Source organism: Lichenostomus cassidix, chromosome 2, assembly GCF_008360975.1.
Source record: "Lichenostomus cassidix isolate B80296 chromosome 2, HeHo_3.0, whole genome shotgun sequence".
NCBI lineage: Eukaryota > Metazoa > Chordata > Aves > Passeriformes > Meliphagidae > Lichenostomus > Lichenostomus cassidix.
The window spans coordinates 51757926-51778005 of NC_139482.1; the positions used below are offsets into that span (position 1 = coordinate 51757926).

A 20080-nucleotide genomic window follows, 5' to 3' on the forward strand; every position below is an offset into this window, starting at 1 on the left:
GGACCTCTTTGCCTTCCCCTTTATTCTGCCTCCCATGTTCACATACTGTTCTTGATAACCCTCAGTATTCACACAGGTAAATTAGACCCTGTTCCCAGGACCCACAGAATATGCTCTCAGGCTGATCCCAAAATGATACCCATCTCTCCATCTCAGCTGAACTTCTCACACAGCTTTTCAGGTCCTCACAGCAGTATCTAGTTTCTTTGCTTTTTGGAAATTTTCCATTCCCATGATCTTTAGCCCTCTTAGAAGGGCTTTGGATAAAACCACTTCTTCCAAGTTTCAGCTAGCTTGCTGCAGTTAGTGACTCCACACCTCTCATCTGCCAGAGACAATCTCCAGCCTCTGTCAGCTGGAGACATCCTCTGGAGCTGGAACATCTCTCCTTCACATAGGAGCATTGTGTCTCACAGCACTTTCCAGGAAAGCTCATAGCATCAGGCAGTTAATAAGGTTCCTGCAATGGACTTCACAGAGCGTTCCACAGGAGTGGGGTGATTTCCAGCAGGATGAGTAGCAAAGCAGCTACATCTAAAGAACACAATAGATTAACCTGCTCATGTCACACCTTATACTTGCCTTTCCATACCTCTGCATCTCTAAAATTGCCTGGATTCAGGCTACACCAAATGTTACCTGAAAAACTCTTCTTTGTCATTTCTGCTGAGATAAAGCAGCTTATTAAAACCCCAAGTGAACCCATTTCAATACTTGTTTTAGATTCTACCTATCAAATTCAATAAGGTTGCTCGAACACACCAGGTTGTTGCGAACGGGAAACTGGAAGTGTACAGTGAGATTTAGACTTGCCAGTACTCTTGGGTAAGTATCAGCACAGAAAGGGCAGGAATTTTGTGGGAGAGCTCATGAGGTGAGGTTAGGTCACAAATCCTACCAGAACTTTGAAAAGGGAGAAGAAGGCAGCTGAGGTCTTTAGGATATTATCACAGCCTGTAGTCCCAGGCAGGTTCTCGCAGGCCTTGAGGAGTGAAAGGCGGGGGAAAAACAGTTGGGACAGAGCCACTTTCAGCACAGCCAATGCGAACTGCAAAGGAAGGACAAAGGGAATTAAAAGACTGATTAAGAGTTCCAATATTTTATTGGTGAGTTTGACATCTGGTTAAACAAAACATACATTTGGAACTGGACATCCAGTAGCTCCCATATACAAAACAGCACAGTACCTTGGCAAATTCACAGGGCAGAAGGAAAAGCCATTTAAATGATGGAGGCTCCCAGGAGCAGGGCAGACAGTAGTAGGTAAGCAGGTTAGCTGGAAGGAATGGGAGGGGAATGAAGGAGAGTGTGGGATACCTGAGCTCTAGGCATCTGCCTTCCCCAGCTCAAAGTAACCAGCTAATTTCCTCAGGTGCTCTCTATAGAAACAAGCTTCTCCAGAGGACAATTCACTGCACAATATTACACTGCTATTTTACACAACTCCTGTGAATTTATTCCCCCTTTCTTGGGGAACTAACTGCTCTCACCAGCAATTGCAGTCCATGCTCAGGGAGATGTCCTGACTAATGTTGATGCCTAGAGATGTGTGAATCTCCTTTCCCTTTTTCCTCCCTCCCCAGTTACCCATTGTGAGTTAGCATGTAAACAAGTGGCATTCACCCCATATTCACAGATGAAGTTTGTCAAGAAACAGGACCTTTCACTGGCTGTCATACATAGCAGACATATACAGAAGAGTCTAATTCATTCTAATTCCAGATGGACTGTTTGTGTTTTGCCAAAAATACACTTTTTCCCTTCATACAGCCTTGGATCTGCCCATGCCATCTCCACCACATTGGCACAGAAGCCCCTGTGAATGCTCAGTAAGGCATCTATTTGGGTGGACAAGCACAGGATCTGCCTGCACAAATCTGCTGCCAACCCACATGGGTCTCAACCCACTGAAGGCAATAGGAGGATTTTCACTGATTTTAACAGATAGGGTCAATTTAAACAAATGTCACATGCAGAATTCATTCACACATCAAGCTCCAGTCACTCCTAACATCTGACTGATTTGGGAGAAAATCATATAGACTTTCCTTTCTTGTTTCCAACTAACTGAATTGTATCCAACTTCTGAATGAACATTTACCCAAAGGAAGATTTTCTTCTGTCAATACTGACTGGCTGCAATTATGTATACATTCACAACATATATGCTTGCTTATTAAAAGATTGCCCAAATGATAAAGCAGAAAAAAGGAGGGTTGTCACTAGAAAAAACAACTGCAGATTGCAGTTTGCTGCTATATTAATACAGAACCAACAGATGCTGTAATTAGAAAGTAAAAGGCAATCAGAGGAATTGTTAATAGTGTTGTGCAGTGCTTAGGCTTCTAGAACTGAAATGCTTCACTTCACTGAAATGAAGTGATAACATTTTCATATGTGATCCTGTGACTACAGTAAAAATGCTAAAGACCACAAGTGTCATACGGTAAAACCTGGGCTGGTTTAGGCTGGGGTAGAGTTAATTTGATTCAGAGTAGTTAATATGGGGCTGTGTTTTGCATTTGTGCTAGAGACAGCGTTGATAACACAGGGATGTTTTAGTTATTGCTAACAGTGTTTGCACAGCCTCAAGGCCTTTCCTGCTTCTCATCCTGTGCCACCAGCAAGTAGGCTGGGGTGTCACAAGAATTTGGGAGGGGACACAGCCAGGACAACTGACCCCAACTGACCAAAGCCATATTCCATTCCATATGCCATATAAAGCTGGGGGAGGAGAAGGGACATTCAGAGTGATGGAATTTGTCTTCCCAAGTAGCTGTTGTGTGTGATATAGCCCTGATTTCCTGGGAGTGGCTGAACACCTGCCTGCCCATGGGAAACAGTGAATGAAATCCCTGTTTTGCTTTGTTTGCACATGCAGTTTTTGCTTTACTTGTTAAACTGCCATTATCTCAACCCACCTTTTTTTGCTCACTATTACCTTTCTGATTCTTTCCTCCATCCCACAATAAGCGAGGTACAATAAGCAAGCAGCTCTCTGGTGCTTAGTTGGCAGCTGAGGTTGAACTACGACATAACCACATGGATATATTAGCAAATTGCACCATTTTCTACAATGCTATTCTAAATTTATCACTATTCCTAATGAATTTCTCTGTTTCCAGAACCACATTAGTGATTTTCTTTTCTTAAATGCAAGGTATTTATTATTTTTTGCTATGATCCATTCACATGCTGAATTAGAACACAGATGCAGGAGAAGAATATACTGCTTCTAGTACAACAAAAGAAAAATATTTAGATTCAGTAGAAAGTAGACAGGCAATGCATTAGTTCAGTGCATGTTCCTAATCTCTGCTGGGAAAAGAGTTCTGTGTTGGCACGGGGCACCAGAAAAACTGAATGAAACCAACAAGGCATCTGTCAAGAGACAAGACGATTCTTCTGTTCTGGTTTGATACCAATACAGATTCTCTTTGAAGGTAGTTGACCTCCAGTGTGAAAATCAGCCACCCCCAAAAAACACACGAACACACACACACACACACGCAGAGACACATACACCCCAACAGGCAAAACTACAAATTAGAGCAAACACACAGAACAATTCAGGGCATCTGGAAGAAAAGGTCAGGACTATGGTGGCACAAGTATTTCAAGTAAAGAGGTGGAAAACTGAACTGGAACTTCATTCTAGCTAATACTTCTTTCTAGAAAATAGCACATGAATACTATTCAGACATATTCATTTCCAGACATATCTGGAATGGGACGACAGACTCCAGGAGAGAGAATTATATATAATATTTACAGTCCTGCAGGATCTACTCTCAGAGATATTTCCAGCTGAATGACAGGAAAGGCTGTTGCTAGGTTCCTATCTACCTGGAAGGACAGAAATGCATCAGAGCAGGGGCATTGCTTTGGTCTGGTGCAAACCAGAAGGCACAGGGTATAGCCCAGACTCTCCAGACCACCTGGAGAGCCCAGGAATCACAAGTAGTCAAAAAGAAGGTACTGAAACAGAAATAGCAACTGCTTGATGGCAACAGTGAGTTCTAGCCCTACAGCTTTTCCATCTGCCATGTTCTTCCTTCCCTAAGAGCAGTCTCAGGAGTAGATTTTCTCTGGCTCTTCACAGTGCTGTTGGATCACCTCGGCAAGGTCAAGACACCGCAAAATTCGCCATTTCTCAGCAGCCAGCTCTTCCTTGGAGACCTGGCCCAGCAGTTTCTTTGCAAAGAGGTTCTGATCCTGCATGAAAAGGCCCACAGAAGACCTTGGAGCTTCAGGGAAGTTCTCCAGGCAACCACTTGTGAAACAGAAGTTGATTTTCTTTTCACGTCTCATCCCTGGTCCCCTTTCTTCAATCCAAGTCAAGGGCCTAGCGTGAAGGAACAGAGAAAGTATTAATTAAGAAATTGAATCAACAATTCTAATTTGTTTGGGGTTTTTTTTACAGAAAATGCAGTGATAAATGAACCATTTTTAAATATCAGTCATCACATATTTAGGCAACGTGTCCTGACCAACATGCCTTGAGGTTACAGAACTCAACAGCAGGTAATAGCCTTAACTCTGCCACTTTTTCATGCCATGACTTTCAACACACCATTGAAGCTCTCTCCAGCTTTGTTTTCCCTATGCACAAAATGAAGCAAGCAACATCAAACCATGTCATAAGGAAGAGGGAAGTTTGTGGGTTGTTTGTGTGTGGACTTGGATGAAAAGTACAGCTAAATGCCCAAAAATGTTGTACATAATTGAGTTACAGCCAAACCCAAAAGACCCTCAATGTCTAGTCATTCCTCCAGCAAGAATACATTTAAGTCACTCAGGTACATAATGATGACCCAGGTGCTACTGTGCAGCTGAACCCCACCCCTTTGGGGTGAGCTGGACAAGTTCACTCACACACACACACAAGTGTCCTTACTCTCTTAACTTTTAAAATGTTTTGTTCTCATCACTGGGAGCACTGAGCTGATCCTAAAAATTATACCTACATAGACTCTCAGGCAGGCCTTTCTTAATCAGAGCAGAGACCTGTCTTACGCCAACACAATAGCACAGTCTCCAAACCAAGCTTGGTGGTATTGGCTATTGACTTGCATGGCTCACACTTTCCTTCCCAACTTCCCGCCTTGACTGAAGGGAATGGAGCCATGGGACATGCTGAGCCACTTTAGAGGTCTTAATAGACTCCTTGACCTAACACTGCAATGCCTTTGAGGAACGATCCTCAACACCAGCCACAGTCACAATCATCCCTTCCTGCTCTTTTGTCAACTGCCTGAACCATACCATTACCTTTCTGTAGCTCATTCATCAGCACTCACTACTGCCTGTGTTTAGAGGGTGCACATTATTTTTCTTACTTGGTTATTGATGGCTCTTCCACAGTCCTTTATGACCCACTTCAGTCTGCCACTCACAAATTATGAGGGCATCAACAGCCTGGAAGAATAAATTCTGTCTCCAAGTACTGCCCATTAAATCTTCAGTATCATTAGATCGGGAAAGAAAGTCCTTGTCAATCTGCCCTGAACACATTCTGCAGTGCACACAGCTTAATGTTTCCGCATCTCCCATCTTTTACGCTCCAGGATTCAGTTTCTATATTTACATCATCACATCAATTATTCTTTACTCACCTGTAATTCCACATCCCCACCACTCCCCCTACAAATTAAGCATGGCCAGAAGAACCTGACTGAATAGAATAAAACAACTGGAGGGGGAAAAAGTACCCAAATCACAGCCTCCAAGAATGCACAAAAAAATTCTCAGAGGACTAATAAATGCAAAGGCACTGTGCATTTTAGGAAGTCCCAGGGCTACATGTCACTGCAAACCAGAAGGGTGCTTGCAGGCCATATTGCTCAGTGTTTTCTGTGTTCCCATCCTCCTTCCCGGAGGTAAAGGCTGTTGATCTGGGTCAGAGGCAGGTTGCTGAGCAAGCTGGGCTTTGCTCCGACTTGACAGAGGTGGTTTTATATTCCTATGATTTTAAACAGTCCCAGAGGGCTCAGGCCACTGTTATTCAAAGCTGCTTTATCTCAGGTAGGCAGGTAGGAAAAAAACACTGGGCAGGCACAGGCAAAGACCTCCATCATGTAATAGCAAGGAGCTCATGACATGATCCCAAACAGACCCTGTCAATGCAGGATCACCTCCCTGGGGTGATCTAGAGCAGATGCACACCAGTGATCAGGCTCAAGTGTATGCCTTCTGCTCTAGCTTGGGAAGCCACTGAACCAGAAGCACAATCATGCAGAGAGGGCAGAGTTTAATCAAAGTGATTAGAATGACTGATTTAGATCAGTGAGCAGGAAAATGTTGGATTTACTAATAGATTTATCTTCTCCTGCAATTGGATTTTTAGTCATTTTCCCAAAGAGAGGTTGATTCTACTGCACTGGTAACCAAAACACATTCATTTTTAATTAATAACAACTTCTACTCTGAAATAAGCCTCTTGTTTTGCTATAAAGATAAGTATTTTGCAAGTCCACACATTATTTAAGCAATTTTGTAGCTTAAGAAACAGATTTGCATTTTATGTCAGAAAACTGGGATGGGTTGTTGCTTTTTTCATAGACAATTTACCCATTTTCATTAAAGATTTGTATTAAAGTATTATCTGGCTACAGATGTATTTAGTTATTTAGACGTGTTACTTACAAGCAATAAATCCAACATTTTTGACAGCTGAATAAGGCCAGATTACATATGTTGCGTAGTTAAAGAAGAAGAAAATTTAATCAAACACTAGCAAACCGCTTTTATACTGACTGTTTGCAAAGAAAACAGTCAGTAGTGAACAAAACACCCTGAGTTTTTATGGCCATTTTGTCTTTCCAGATTTTAAACTGGTAGAGTTTTCTTAGCTACATTTTATTCTGATTCCCTTTTTCCTTGAATAATGAGTGGCCCTTGCTGGACTGCAACAGCTCAATAAACTGATATAAAGAACCTCCAGAAGAATTAAGCTGGTTTTATGCTTGAAAGAATTCTGGGTCCACTCAGCTTAAAATTTTATGCAGCAACTTCTGCAGCCTGTATTACATCATTTTCTATGAATGTTCAATTTGAAGATATTTTATTAGACTCTGTAAGCTTAGATCTCCATAAAAACATAACTTCAAATGTTTATTGTCAGAATTTGTTAGGAAAATGTCTTCAATTTCTTTTAAACATTTTCCTTTATCACACCTTGACAATGACAATATTTTTAATTTATCATTAAATCAATGACAGGCTCCCTTAGCTTGGATGGGAATTAGACAATTGAACCCTATCCCTAGTTAAAATCAAGAGAAGCTGCCCAAATCATTATCTCTCCAGCTTGCACTAAAAATTGATTTCTGACATTTACTGGATCCAAGCTCTGTAATCCTGGGACAGGAACTGCAGTCCCAAACCAGACGTGCTGTCAGTAGAGGTTTGGCTTTTCCTGGATTGCTCAATGTTGTATCACAGAGAGGCTGTCAGCTCAGCTGTCTTGGACACACAACAGAGGCAGAGGTCATCTCTCAAATAGCTGGGTGCAGGCATTAACACACACCTCCAAAATCCACCCAGAGCCAGAAGAACAGCCAGGGTGGGTTGTGCAGTGGAGACAGACTACACCCTTTGCACAAATCCCTGCTTAACAAGCAGAACACAGGCTCCTGCATTCTGCACCTGCTGTATTTTCCAAGGCAAAAAATAGGATGAATTAACCTAATTTCTCAAGGTTACTGTATTCATGTTTTTCAAAAAAAGGAAGGGATACCTCTAATGAAAGGTACAGACTTTTCCCATCCTTCTGCAAAATAAAGATTGGGCAAACTAGAGCTGTAATACCACCACTATTACTGCTGGGCCATAACTTCACTTGACAAGAGAGTGGGCCAAATTCTCTACTGCAGTAACTCCACTGACGTCAGTGGGGGAAGGTCAGCAGGAAATATGGCTCCAGCACTGAACACAATACAGGAACGCTATGTAATTTTCCACCCACCCTAAATTATCCCAGAGGCATAAAACTGACTGCCCCCAAAGTTATTAAAATACTCCTGGTGAGAAAACACTGATACATACAAATAGTAGTGGCCAAGAGAATCATATATTGGTTAATGGCGTGGAGCAGAAAAAAAGCCAGTAATCCAGAAACAGTTATGTATCCAGCAAATATTATACATAGCAGCTAAGGACTACCCAGGAGACAGGACAGTCAGGGAAATGTTTAAACCACCCGCTAGTTCCATCTGCTGGAATTAGTTCAAAATCTCACCCTATCTAGATCTTTACAGCTACTTATGTTACTAGCAAATTGCTAAGAGGGTAAACAGAGCTTTTATACAGAGTTCTGTCCTCTCACAACTGCATTTCGAAAGGAATTGGAAATGCTGTTTTATTTAAAGAGAGAGGAAGATTGCTAAAACAAGATGATAATCCCATGATAAACTGCAATAGGGTTTGTAGGAGTGTCTGATGAAATGTTCAACCAGACCCGTGGTGAAGTTAAGAGTTCAAATGAACCCTGATTATTCACTCCCCAAATAGCTAGTCCTTCAGGTTACTACTTTAACTAAACATTGATCTAAAATGCTGGGTTAGGTTTGGGCTTTTTAAGAGGTCTATCAGCATATTTGCAAACAAAAAAAAAAAGGGAACAAATAGTTCCATCAACATTGGGTAACTTCTCTCTACCTTTTTTTTTTCCCCAGGTATTTCTCAAGTTGTATCTTGTCACTTTAAACTGACATTGCAAGTAACTTCAACCTAATTGAAAAGACATGAACTCTGTACAGATGGTCCACAAGGACCAAACCTGAGAGTTTCCACCAGTCTTTGGACCAAGCTGAGTACTCAACAGACAGTATGAAATACTGATGGCTTATTTAATAGTTATAAAATATTTTAAAATATACCATTTTTAGCAAGGCTATTAAAATATCCTATTTGATAGGAAGGATATTGTTACCACATAACAAAAGGGAGAACAAACTCAATATTATAAAACACATCTTTAAAAGACATGAACACTTTCATGCCAGCCTCCACCCATTCTGTTTCCACAAGAGGAGAAAAGGATGAAGAACTCCTGCAGGCAGAAGTCCTGCAGATGATGAGGAGCCCGGCTCACATGTTGCCACAGACATGACTCACTTCTTGTTTGCTGTCTGAAAGTGAACAGTCATTCTGGAATAATTCTTATCCTTCTGCTTCTCTCTGGTGGCAGAGGTAACAGTGAGGTCTCCAAAGAGGTCAATCAGCCAAGTCAGACGGGCAATTCCACTGAAAGCTGGGAATCCTGATTTGTTTTCATCAAGGACACTACCTGGTGGAACAGAATAGAAACTCTTGAGAAACAGGAAAATGAGTGATGCCTTCTGCATAGGAAAGGATGAAGAAACAGCAGTATTGCAGGCTTAAAGATCAGGGTGTAGAAAGGTCATGAGTGGATGGGCTGAGTAGGAAAGTCAACAAACACGGTCAGTGTTGAAATGGATTTGTTGATGAGGTAAGGCAGAGAAGGCTGCACAAAGTACATATACAACAAACCCTTCAGGACATGTTGAGAACAGGAGGGTATATGTGGATTCAACAAGGGAATAAAGTAAGGAGAAAACAATGGCCAAAAAAATCTCTCCCAGTTCCTCTTGGAGCAAACGCCAGTATTGAAGACTAAAGGTCCCCACCAGAAATTGTGACACTTTCTCAGCGCCCAACCTCCTCTCCAAGATCAACGTGAATGAGAAATGCGTCACTCCCACAAAGTACAGAAGCTATGAAAAAGTGTTCTCCCCTCCATACACCAAGGCATGGGCTTGCATTCTTCACCAGACAGCAGAAAGAGATCAGCAAAGTAAGTGTCCATAGAAAACAGCTGTTAAGGCAAAAGTGATTTCCAGAGAATTCTGTAATTTCATGGAAATATCCAGAACCAATACCTGTGTCTCTACTCAGTTTATATACAGACTCTAGTGTTAAAGGGCTAAATGAAGCCTGGAAGCACTGGCATCCCTATGGAGCAGGCAGACAAAGCCAGATGGACTTTGATTGCTTCAGAGCTACTGACCTGTGAAATGTAACGTTCCCTTCACCAGGTCTTTCCCAGCCACCTCTTTTTTCAGCTGCTTGTACTCTTCAGTAAGAAGTTCTATGTGCTCCACATGGAGTACTTTACCTGCCATTAAAAAAACCAAACAAACCAAAAAAACAACCAAAAAAGGCAAAAATCAGGACAGATTACAAAAAAGTTTCTTCTGTGGATCAAAGTCATGTCTAAACAGTAAAGGCTTCACTAGCCACCAGTGGGAGCTCACTTAGAAGTATTCTCATGCATGGCTGACAAAATGATGTCAGGAAGAAAATCAAACAGGCCCTGAGCTGAAGCATTAATCTCAGTTAAGGATTTTCAGAAGGCAACAAATACAGACTACGGGAACCGTAGCCACTATGTTTAACAGAAACTCTGATTGAAATCCAGCACCCAGCTAAGGCTGAAACATGAGTCTTCAGAGTAACAGATGGATTAATTCTTGGCCTCTTTCCCCTCACATTTCCTTGTTCTGCATTTTTCCTCCCAGGGTAGTAGGAAAGAAAAAGGAAGGGGGAAAATAGCATAATGCTCGGACCCAGATTGAAACAATATATTAAGGAATAACTCCGTCCATTGCAATTGATTGGGCTACTTTGAAATAGAGGTTATCCAATACAAGTTGAATGTGTTCCTCATTCAATATGTGTTTTTCTGGAAGATTTCCAAGAGAGTCAGTATAGGCTGCTGACAGTAACTGCTGCTGCTTCAAGAAAAGAGGCATAAATTCTGCTCAATGGGAAACCATTTGGCGAGCAGCAAGGCAGTAACTGCTGTTGGTACAGGGAAACATCAAAGAAGAAATCCTATACCTCCAGTGTTTCAGGACAAAAGTCACAAAGGAAATTTTTAAGAAGCAGTGGTATAAACAGTGCAGCTTGTCCAAATGATTTGCACTCTGCTCCTGCCCAGCACTGCTTTTTCCTTTGCAGCCCTATTCATCCCCACCAGCCCCAACTGAACTGCCAGATTCTGACCCTTTGCACCACTGGGATGGGACCACACACTTTCTGGAAATAAAGACATTTTGTGTAGAGACAAGCTGTCTTTTAAACCAGAATGCCTTGCAGACCTACAATACCATAAGCAGCTGTATGTGACCAGCACATCACAAATGCTAGAAGCTAGGGTAGCTGCTTGCAGCTTCATTTCCAGGGAGAAAGAGGACACAGAAGTGCACAAGTCCAATAGCTGCACTCATCAAGGGTTTTATTATCACTGTGACAGAAGTGTTCTTCTTTATCTGCATTCTCAGTGTTGCAAATAGAGGCTCATATTTTCTTGAGGGCAAACATACCTTACTCTTAGCATTGACATTTGTGTTTGTTCCCCTATTGGCATAAGCCTTAAATCCTAGACTGACACATCTGTGAAACAGTCACACTCCCTTGCATGTGATGACTAATAGTAGGCTGGAGACTTGCCTTCGAGTTTCATGTCTTTGGTGCTACCCAACATGTAATATTGCTTAGACTCTTGAGAACAAGTGTGTTACCTTTCTGCTCAGCCATCTCCCAGAGCTCATGGGCTGCCTTAGCAGACAAAGCCATGGGGTACTCAACAAGGACATGTTTCCCAGCTTCTAAAAACATTCTGAAAGGGATAAGAGATCAGCCATTAAAAAGAATATTATCTTAATCCTTTCTCAACACAGTGCAAACTGCTTCTTATTCCCACAGCCAGCTCCATATGGGGAGATGCACAACATGGAGTAACAGAACTAAATGGCAACTTTTCTAGCAAAGATGGTGTGGTGGCTACATCACACATTTAAACAGCAGGGGAGCAGGGTTTTAATTCTTTTGCCATACAATTCCCTCACTCACCTACATCAAGTTGTTAAAATGCTACAGTGTTGAGCACTACAATTTCCAACTAACAGACATGTAAGTAGCTGGAGTGGAGCACTGGACTACCCTTCCACAACATAATCCATGAGGAAAGGCTTTGAATCCTGTTTTAAGCTGCCTGTCCATCAAACACAGGCCAATAGGTACAGAAATGGAATTACTTGGGAAATTAATGCCTCTTAAATCCTACTCTCTTCCAGGGCTTATTGGTGCTCTAGGGAACTCACTATGATTCACTTCAGGCGTCTAGTCTGGCAGTCTTTTCTCAGAGTCCATATCTTCTCCTGCAACAGCTTTACACAGCTTGTCTGTGCTTCTAAAATACAGGGGAAAAGATGGGGGAGAACCCACAAAATACCTGATGGTTTCTTCATGGCTTCTGTTCTCTGTGCTGATGAAGGCTGCATGGATGTCTTTGCTTCCCAGAGCATCCTCCAGGCTAATCTGCTTGACGTCATTAATATTGCCAAAACTTCTCCTGGATATTTAGCATAAATACAACCAGAGTGTAACTATCACAGTCCATTCTTCCCACCACATGCTGTGAAGCAGTACTTGAGAATTGTTCCCATGGACCACTGTCTCACTGAGTTCAACCATGGTATAACAAAAGCAGTTTGCTATCCAGGAAGAGCATGAGCACTTACACACAGAAGTGGAGTGGAGAAGAGAACCAAAAAAAATGGCTAAGTGTGTAGGTGGTGGTATCAGTCCAGAAACTGGCCTGCTATTGAACTGTCAAGTCCTTTATGGTTTTGGTGTTTTGGTTTTTAATATGCATTTTCACAAAAGAAATGTTGTAAAAGAGTGACTTGAAAGAGGACAGTGCTCCTATGGGAGAACTTCTCCCCACCATCCTGGATGATGTGGACAAAAGCACTCAAGTTGGCAGGGTCACACACAACTGCAAGTACAGACAAGCAGGATAGGGACAAAGCAGATGCTTGGCTATGATGGCTCACCTTGCAACACACGCAGCATGTCAGTGCTAAGGGGAAAGCTCTCTTGGCCAGCAAGCTAAGCACAACTCCAGCCGAAAATGAAAAACACACACTCCCCCTTAAAAGCCCTTTGCATTACTATAGACTGGAGCAGGCACCTTGACAGTGTTAGGATAGGTGACAGAGGGCAGGGAGGCAGGCCATAAGCAAGACTCAAAAGCAAAGACAGCTGATGTTTGTGTGTGATTGGGATCCAAGGAAGATTACTGTGAATCATGCATTTCAACAGCATTGTTACTCAAAAAAAAGTAGTGGAAACCCTATCTTCAGTGCTCTTCAAGGTTACCTGTAGCACTGGCAGAGGCATCAGAGAACCAAAAGTGTATTTGGCAGGAAGATAAAGTGCATGACCTAATCAGTCCTTTCCATCTCAAACAACCCTGCATGATTTAAATATATCTGGAAAAATACATTCACAATCTGAGATCCATAAATGTAATGCCTAACTATTTAAAACTTCTTTGCTCCACTCTAAAGGGTCAGACAGTCTAGCAGGAATGCTCAGAGGAAGGTACACATTAAATTTCCACAGCTCCAAACCAGTGAAAAAACTCTTGCTCTCTAAGAAGCAACCCTCTTGCATATACTAAATAATGGGATTGTCCTTTAGATACGTACAGCTTTGATATCTGGTTTAAAAAAAAGTAACAGAGTGTTACTATGAAGTTGGAGTATTGGGGGCTTTAAAACATGTTTTTGTAAAAGAACTTTTTTAAACTCTGCAAAACTTTTCTTTTAAACATTTCTAGGTGTCATGCAGACACGAGATCATTAGCGTACGTACTGTCTGCAGTACCTTAAACCTACAGGAAATTCCAGTCAGACAATTTCTTTTTATCACACAGATCCTACAGCAACAACATCTCTCAGCTTTTTAGTCATTTCTGAAAGATATCTCTCTAAGGTAACCTGTTTGTTCCCTCTTGCAAAGCTTTCTCTGCTCATTTCTGAGCTGCCTCTCAGAATGACAGGTGTATTAACACAAACTTTCCCTTTTCAGTTTGAAAAAGAAGAAAAAAACAATATATATATTAAACATGCTAAGACAAAATTGCTAACCTGGATACAAATCCAAAGAGTTTCAGGTGCTCAGAAGGGCTGGAAGGTATCGGATTCATCAAGTCTCGGATTCGTGCTAAACCAGCAATTCCAACTCCAACCACCACTGTCCCAAACATTTTTCTAATCTGTCCAAAAGGAAAAAAAAAACAACACTTTTTTTTCTTGTAGCAGGGACAAGTGCAACTGGGAAGGAAGGTGGGAGAACAGATTACTCTTAAACCCTGCTTTCATATAGCCAAACCTGATTCAGGTGTCAGCAACCAGCTAACAGAGATGTGATGCCATAGACTACTGAGCTCACTCACATCCCATTGAAATGGGATCAAGCAGCTCAGCCTGTCATAGGACTGGTCTTGAGATTTGTATTTAACAGCTATTAAATCACAGCTCCAGCAAAGTTCTTCCTTTCTGTGAATAGAAAGCAGACTTCAAAAGTGAGACATCCTTCTATTTATATCACCACTTCCAAGCTGGAAAGGAGCCAAAAGGTTCTGCAAACCCAGCAGAGCTTTATATATACCCTGCTGACTTCCTGAGCATCTGCAGCACAGTGCCACACAGGCAGTCACAGTGCTCAGCAGCGTAGTTGGAATACTTTGGGACAGGAAGCAAAGAGCATCTTTTCTTTCCCCATGTAACCACCAGCACGTCCTACAATGTCAAACTGGAATCAACCATCTAAAAATTTGGTCAAGACGCTTGCTTGACATTTCCATGCACAAAGAAAGCTCTGCCACTTCTTTAATGACAAGCAGGCATGTCCTTAAGATTTACATCTCCCAAATGCAATTGCTGACACAACTGCCTAATACAGAGGGTGAGACATGTATTGCACTCACTGGCTGGGCTGCTGGGGCTCTGGCAACAAATTCCTCTGTTGGTTTTATGATTTGCTATTGATCTGCGAAAGCGCTGCGCAACTGGTGTAACCTTTCAAACCTGCACTGTTCCAGCACCCTGAGGACTGCAACACTTTGTAAATTAATTGAAGATTTACAGGAAAATAGCCTAAAACAAGGCAGATCAGACCCTCTTCACTTTTTGTTCGTTCCATCCCATGAAAGCATCCTCTCAGTCTTTGTTTCTTGTGTATCACTCTTCTTCCTGCTACTACCAATCCCTTCACCTGAGTGAACCCTCTAGATTGTTTACACTACTTGGCTGCAGTCTTTCACATCTTTCTGAGATTGAGATGGGTAAATGGACAGCCCCACTTAACTCCTCCTGGTGCCTCTTGTCTGACAGGATCACAGTGCAGCAAAGCCATAAGTGACTGTTCTGGCAATGCGAGAGGTTGACAGCTGCTAAGAAATTACATCAACTGACACAAAGGAAAAAAGATCCTCTCTCCAATCACATGCCATGTCTGTATTTTGTTTTCCTATTAGCTCCTGCCTACAGTGCTGAACTCCACTCACTTTGTATATATGCCAGAAAGGTACAAAGGTAAACAGAGCAGCATATTTAGTATAAGAAAAGAAATGAATGACATATCGAAGAGCTCTCTAGGGGAATTACAGTGACATTTAACTACCAAGTATTTGAGGTATAGCATGATGACACTGTTCACCAGGCAAGATAGGTGTGGAGCACAAAATAACCACATAACCCATTCTCAGTACCATCCACAGGCAAAGTCCTGGTGTGGGCTCTCCGTCACATTTGCTTTTCTCTATGGCCAAAGAGAAAAAGAGATTGAGACTTGCAGAATCACCTCAACTGGAAGGAGCCCCAGAAGGTCACCCAATCCAAACCCCACTCAGTCACACCAGGGCCATGCTGAGTTCTGACTGCCCCCATGGCTGGCAATTCTTCAACCTCCCAGACCCCTACCACAGCAGCTGACCACTGTCACAGCAAGAACTTTTTTCGTATTGTAAGGCTCCAAACAACCTTGATTGACGAGACTTTTAAAAGGGCTTACAGCTGTTCATGTACTCTGAGTTAGATGCACAGGAGAAATACCAACAAGATATTCTCAAGAGGTCAAAACAACAAAAATTACTTTAGTAGCAACTTCAGAAATTTGGCAAAAGGTTTAGTGCAACATTTAATCAATACAAAACACTTTGAAAAGCATTAACTTGGCCCATTCAATTTTGCAAACTCTAAGCCTGTTCAATTAAGTTACTCAAAAATACAAGAAGAGGGAATTAGTAGAAAAAGGAAGAAAGAAAGACAGACTGAAAATATATAGAAAAGGACACATACAGCTACCAGCTCCTGGGTTCCAGTGGTGCTCAGATAGAAATTCCAAGAAGATGTACAGTGAAGATGTCTGATTAACTCATGTTCAGTCTTAAATACCACTTAGACTTCCTTGGCCCTTCCCCCAGGTGGGACTTCCAGTCATTTGGCCACTCAGGAGCTGGTTTAGGTGCTTCAGAGGCAGGTGTAGAGCATTGCCCCTGCTCTGGCAGGGAGTGGCAGCCACTGCTGGGCTGGGATACAGGCCCTAGGGGTGGGGGTGTGTACGGGTCGATCAAAGAATCACGTTCTGTCTCAACATTTCTCATCAGAAACTACAGGTGCAGGACTTACACAGAGAATGCTTTGTACTTACCTGCAGCTGGTACAGAGCGAATGCTTTGTGCCTGCCTAAGGTGGTACAGAATGAGTGCTTTGCACCTGCCTGAGTTGGTACAGAACAAAGGCCTTGTGCTGCCAAAGCTGGTACGTGACGAAGGCTTTGCACCCGTCGCCCTGACACATTGTGAAAAACCTGCTGACCATGCCTCGGACACTCCTCCCTTGGCCCTGCCCAGTGGAGTTTGGCATATCTCCACAAGAATTAAGGGGGGGCAAAGGCGGCTGGCAAGGAGGGACCAGGTGTATGGACTACCATAAAAGACAGCTCTGGAGTGGCTGAACTCCGAAGGTCTTCCCCACCGAAAGATCACATCGATCTTTGCAGAGGCAGAGGAATGCCTACTGACTGGGACCCCAGAGATGCCGGACGTCTGTGGACCCATGGTGGTAGCTATAGCCCCCTTTCCTTCCCATCTTTTCCCAATTTTCCCTCCCTCTCTCTCTCTCTCTCTCTCTCTCTCTCTCTCTCTCTCTCTCTATCACAGGCTGCTTTACGGGCTAAATTAATAAAGTTCCTCTTTGGATTGAAATTTAACTCCCTTGACTTGTTGGATTTTGTGCTTTTTTTTCTTTTGGCACTCCGAGATCATAGCTGGTACGAACCATCACGTGTCTGCTTATAAGTGGACCACGACAGGCTGTACAGAGCAGTGCACTGCTGTGCCAAGGCAAGGGCTGATCTGCCCCTTCCTCCCCCACACATGCAACCCAAAACATCTGGAGACATCAGTCTTTCTAGTCTCTCACAAGTCCAGCTTGAAAAGAGCTGATCAGGAGCTTACTTTAAGTTCAGAAATTGTCAAGGTTAGTGGAGTGTTAAGCTGTTAATATTTGCCTATTGTCTTCAGCGGGATTGGGAGTTGGTGTCATAGAACAAACTAATTCCCCTGAACCTCCTACAGTCCTCTTGTTTCCAAGAGCTACTTTGCTGATTTTTCTTTTTTTGCTGGCTGGGAGCTGCTGACCTCTACTTCAACAAAGTGAAGAAAGTGGGGGAGCTGACTACTTTCTTCACTGAATAAAGAAAATCTCTCTGCAGATGCTCAGGTTGCTGAACATCAGCATTTTTGCCCCTCCTCTGAAGAAAACTTCCCAAGATTCATCTGATGAACATCTTCTGACCTCCTCAAAAGTAACATTTAGGAGAAGCAAGATGATTTCAGCCTAAGAACAAAAACTGTTACTATGCAACCCATTGCCATGGCAACCAGCCATTTGGTCCAGGTCAAGGGTTCACTGGCTAATACACCCAGCAAGCCAGCTACTAAATGTAGGTTACAGACCCTGTGCTTACACACATAGCTAAGAGAAAAATTGTTATGTTTGCATCCCTGCTGCAGCTTTTTATTACCCTTATTTTGCTCACACACCAAAATCTGCAGCTGCTCAGGGAGAAAAGTAAATCAAGCGTTTTTCAGAACTGTTACAAACCAGGTAAGAGCAGAACAGAGAATTCCGAGAGTCCAGATTAACATACAACAATTTACTTCTTGTTTCAAACCTTTACAAGATAACAGCTACAGTTATCTTTCAAGTACAAAAATGGTGAAGTAGGAAACCCAAATCATAAACTGCTGTGCCTGCTTTTCAGGCCTTTTTCTTAAAATCAGTGACCTCTGTTAAAGCTTTGACAAAAAAGATTTTGAAGGCATTTTCAGGGCTGCTGAACTTAGGCTCCTGCCATACTGAAAAAAAATCCTACTGTAAGTGATACAACAGTATTTCAGCTAGTGTCCAAAAGCATTTTCTCCACCCTTTCCTAACCGGCTTTATGAAAGCAAAGGGACTGATGAGAAGATTAGAAGATCTCCTTCATGCTCACACACTGTATCTGAGGAATGCTTCCCACATCCCAGCAGCACCCACCCTGGCCAGGTTGCAGGGAGCCCTGTCAGGCTCACCACAGGTCCCCTCTGAACTGGGACAAGGGGGATGGTGGCTGCCACTGACTGCTGCAGGAGCTCTTCCCCACTGACAGTCAGCACAAGTGGCTCCTCTTCCCGAGGGAGATGAGCCCTGCGTGACACAGAGAAAGAGCTGAGAAAGGCAAATAGCTGAAGAGGATAATTTATTCTACACCAATACATCATCCTACTACCACCCCACTGCTCTTGAGCTTTCTGTGCTTGTGCTGCACATTTCCTGCATTAGAGCTAGGCTACACTACAGCAATTAAAAATTTTTTAAAAAGGTGCTCTTTACCCAAATGTTCTTGCAAAATTTAGCTGCAAAGCAGGAATATTCAGCAGCAAAATAAACAATGGAGTAAGTCCAACGAAATCCGTCACCCAGCAACAGTGTTCCTCCCCAGTGCAATCACAAATGGGACCCTACATGTCAAAACTGCTAACACTCACTGAGGTAAGCTTGAGGGAAGGGAGGCTTACCTCTGTTTTGTGCAACATCACTAAGGCCATGCAAACTCAGTGCAGAAGCAAGATAAAAGGCAGAACTCAGGAATTATCTCCCCTTCAAGAAAATTTTTCATGGCATGTCTAGACATTACAGAATGAATACAAGTACCTTCTCTTGTGATATATAAAGAATTTCAGTAAGCCTCATGCATTTTCGCTGCAGTTTGCAAACTCTAGCTCCCACAAATATGAAAGAGTGACTCACATCAGAAATCAGAATATTTTGTAGTTAATGTCACAGGTAATAGCCTAACACGGATGTGGGAGGCTTTCCTGAAGCACTCCCAGCCTGGTGTTTTAAACTGCACTGCTTCAACTGCCACATGTACCTTAAGAGTAGCAGAAACCACACAGATGCATACTAAATCTGAAAATATTGTTGTCAAGGTTAATTCAGTTTTGCACACAAACCATGAGTGTCTAAGCCTGGCTGCTGGAGGAATCCACCTTGTACATACGAAGGTCACTAGCGTGACCTCTCACCCTCTCACCCTGTGCAGTCAGGGAGGAGAGCAGAATGAGCCTGCTGGCGCTGTGTTTCTGTGAGTGCTCTGTCCATGATCTGTGTGTCTGGACTTACACATATGTATACACATACACATGGTATATGGGTGTGTCCTGTGTGCATATGCTGGGTATATGTTCTAAGCCTAAATATTGATCAGGGCGATGGAAGTCTTGCCTCTTTCAGGCCATTGGATTCAGCCTGATCTTTTCCCCTAACATAAACCTGGCTGGACTTGTTGCCAGATGAAAAATCGTCTGGAGCTGGTGAGCTAACACAATGCTTATTCTTCAAAAACCTGTGGAACTGCATGATGCCCATTCTGTAACAGGAACTGGAAAGCAGACAGGCCAGTTGTGGCAAATTTTACCAGTTCACTGGGCAATTAGGTATGACTTTGGGGTCACCAACCACCAGGGACCACCAAAGAGACCCCAGGACAAAAGAAAGCACATTTAAAGGGGAAGGAAAATAATAATTTCCTATAAATGATTAATTTACCATATATATGTTTATTCTGGGAAAATCAATGAATATTTATGCAAAATATAGTACATAAACAGGACCTTTTCTGTATTCAGCATGCACCATTTTCAGAGGAGATATGC

At 42.6% G+C, this 20080-nt stretch overlaps 1 protein-coding gene across 1 annotated transcript in view; it reads right to left on the reverse strand.

Annotated features, from left to right (window-relative positions):
* Positions 1-1083: 1083 nt before the first annotated feature.
* The window catches only part of BLVRA (biliverdin reductase A), a 29986-nt gene continuing 10989 nt past the window's right edge, over positions 1084-20080 (reverse strand). The window contains exons 2-7 of the mRNA XM_085051551.1: positions 13962-14089; positions 12260-12379; positions 11547-11644; positions 10031-10138; positions 9118-9289; positions 1084-4345 (exon numbers count right to left, since the gene is read on the reverse strand). Of these exons, the coding sequence (XP_084907677.1) occupies positions 4072-4345; positions 9118-9289; positions 10031-10138; positions 11547-11644; positions 12260-12379; positions 13962-14080 (891 nt within the window). The 5' untranslated portion in view covers positions 14081-14089 and the 3' untranslated portion in view covers positions 1084-4071. The remainder of the gene's footprint in view (positions 4346-9117; positions 9290-10030; positions 10139-11546; positions 11645-12259; positions 12380-13961; positions 14090-20080) is intronic.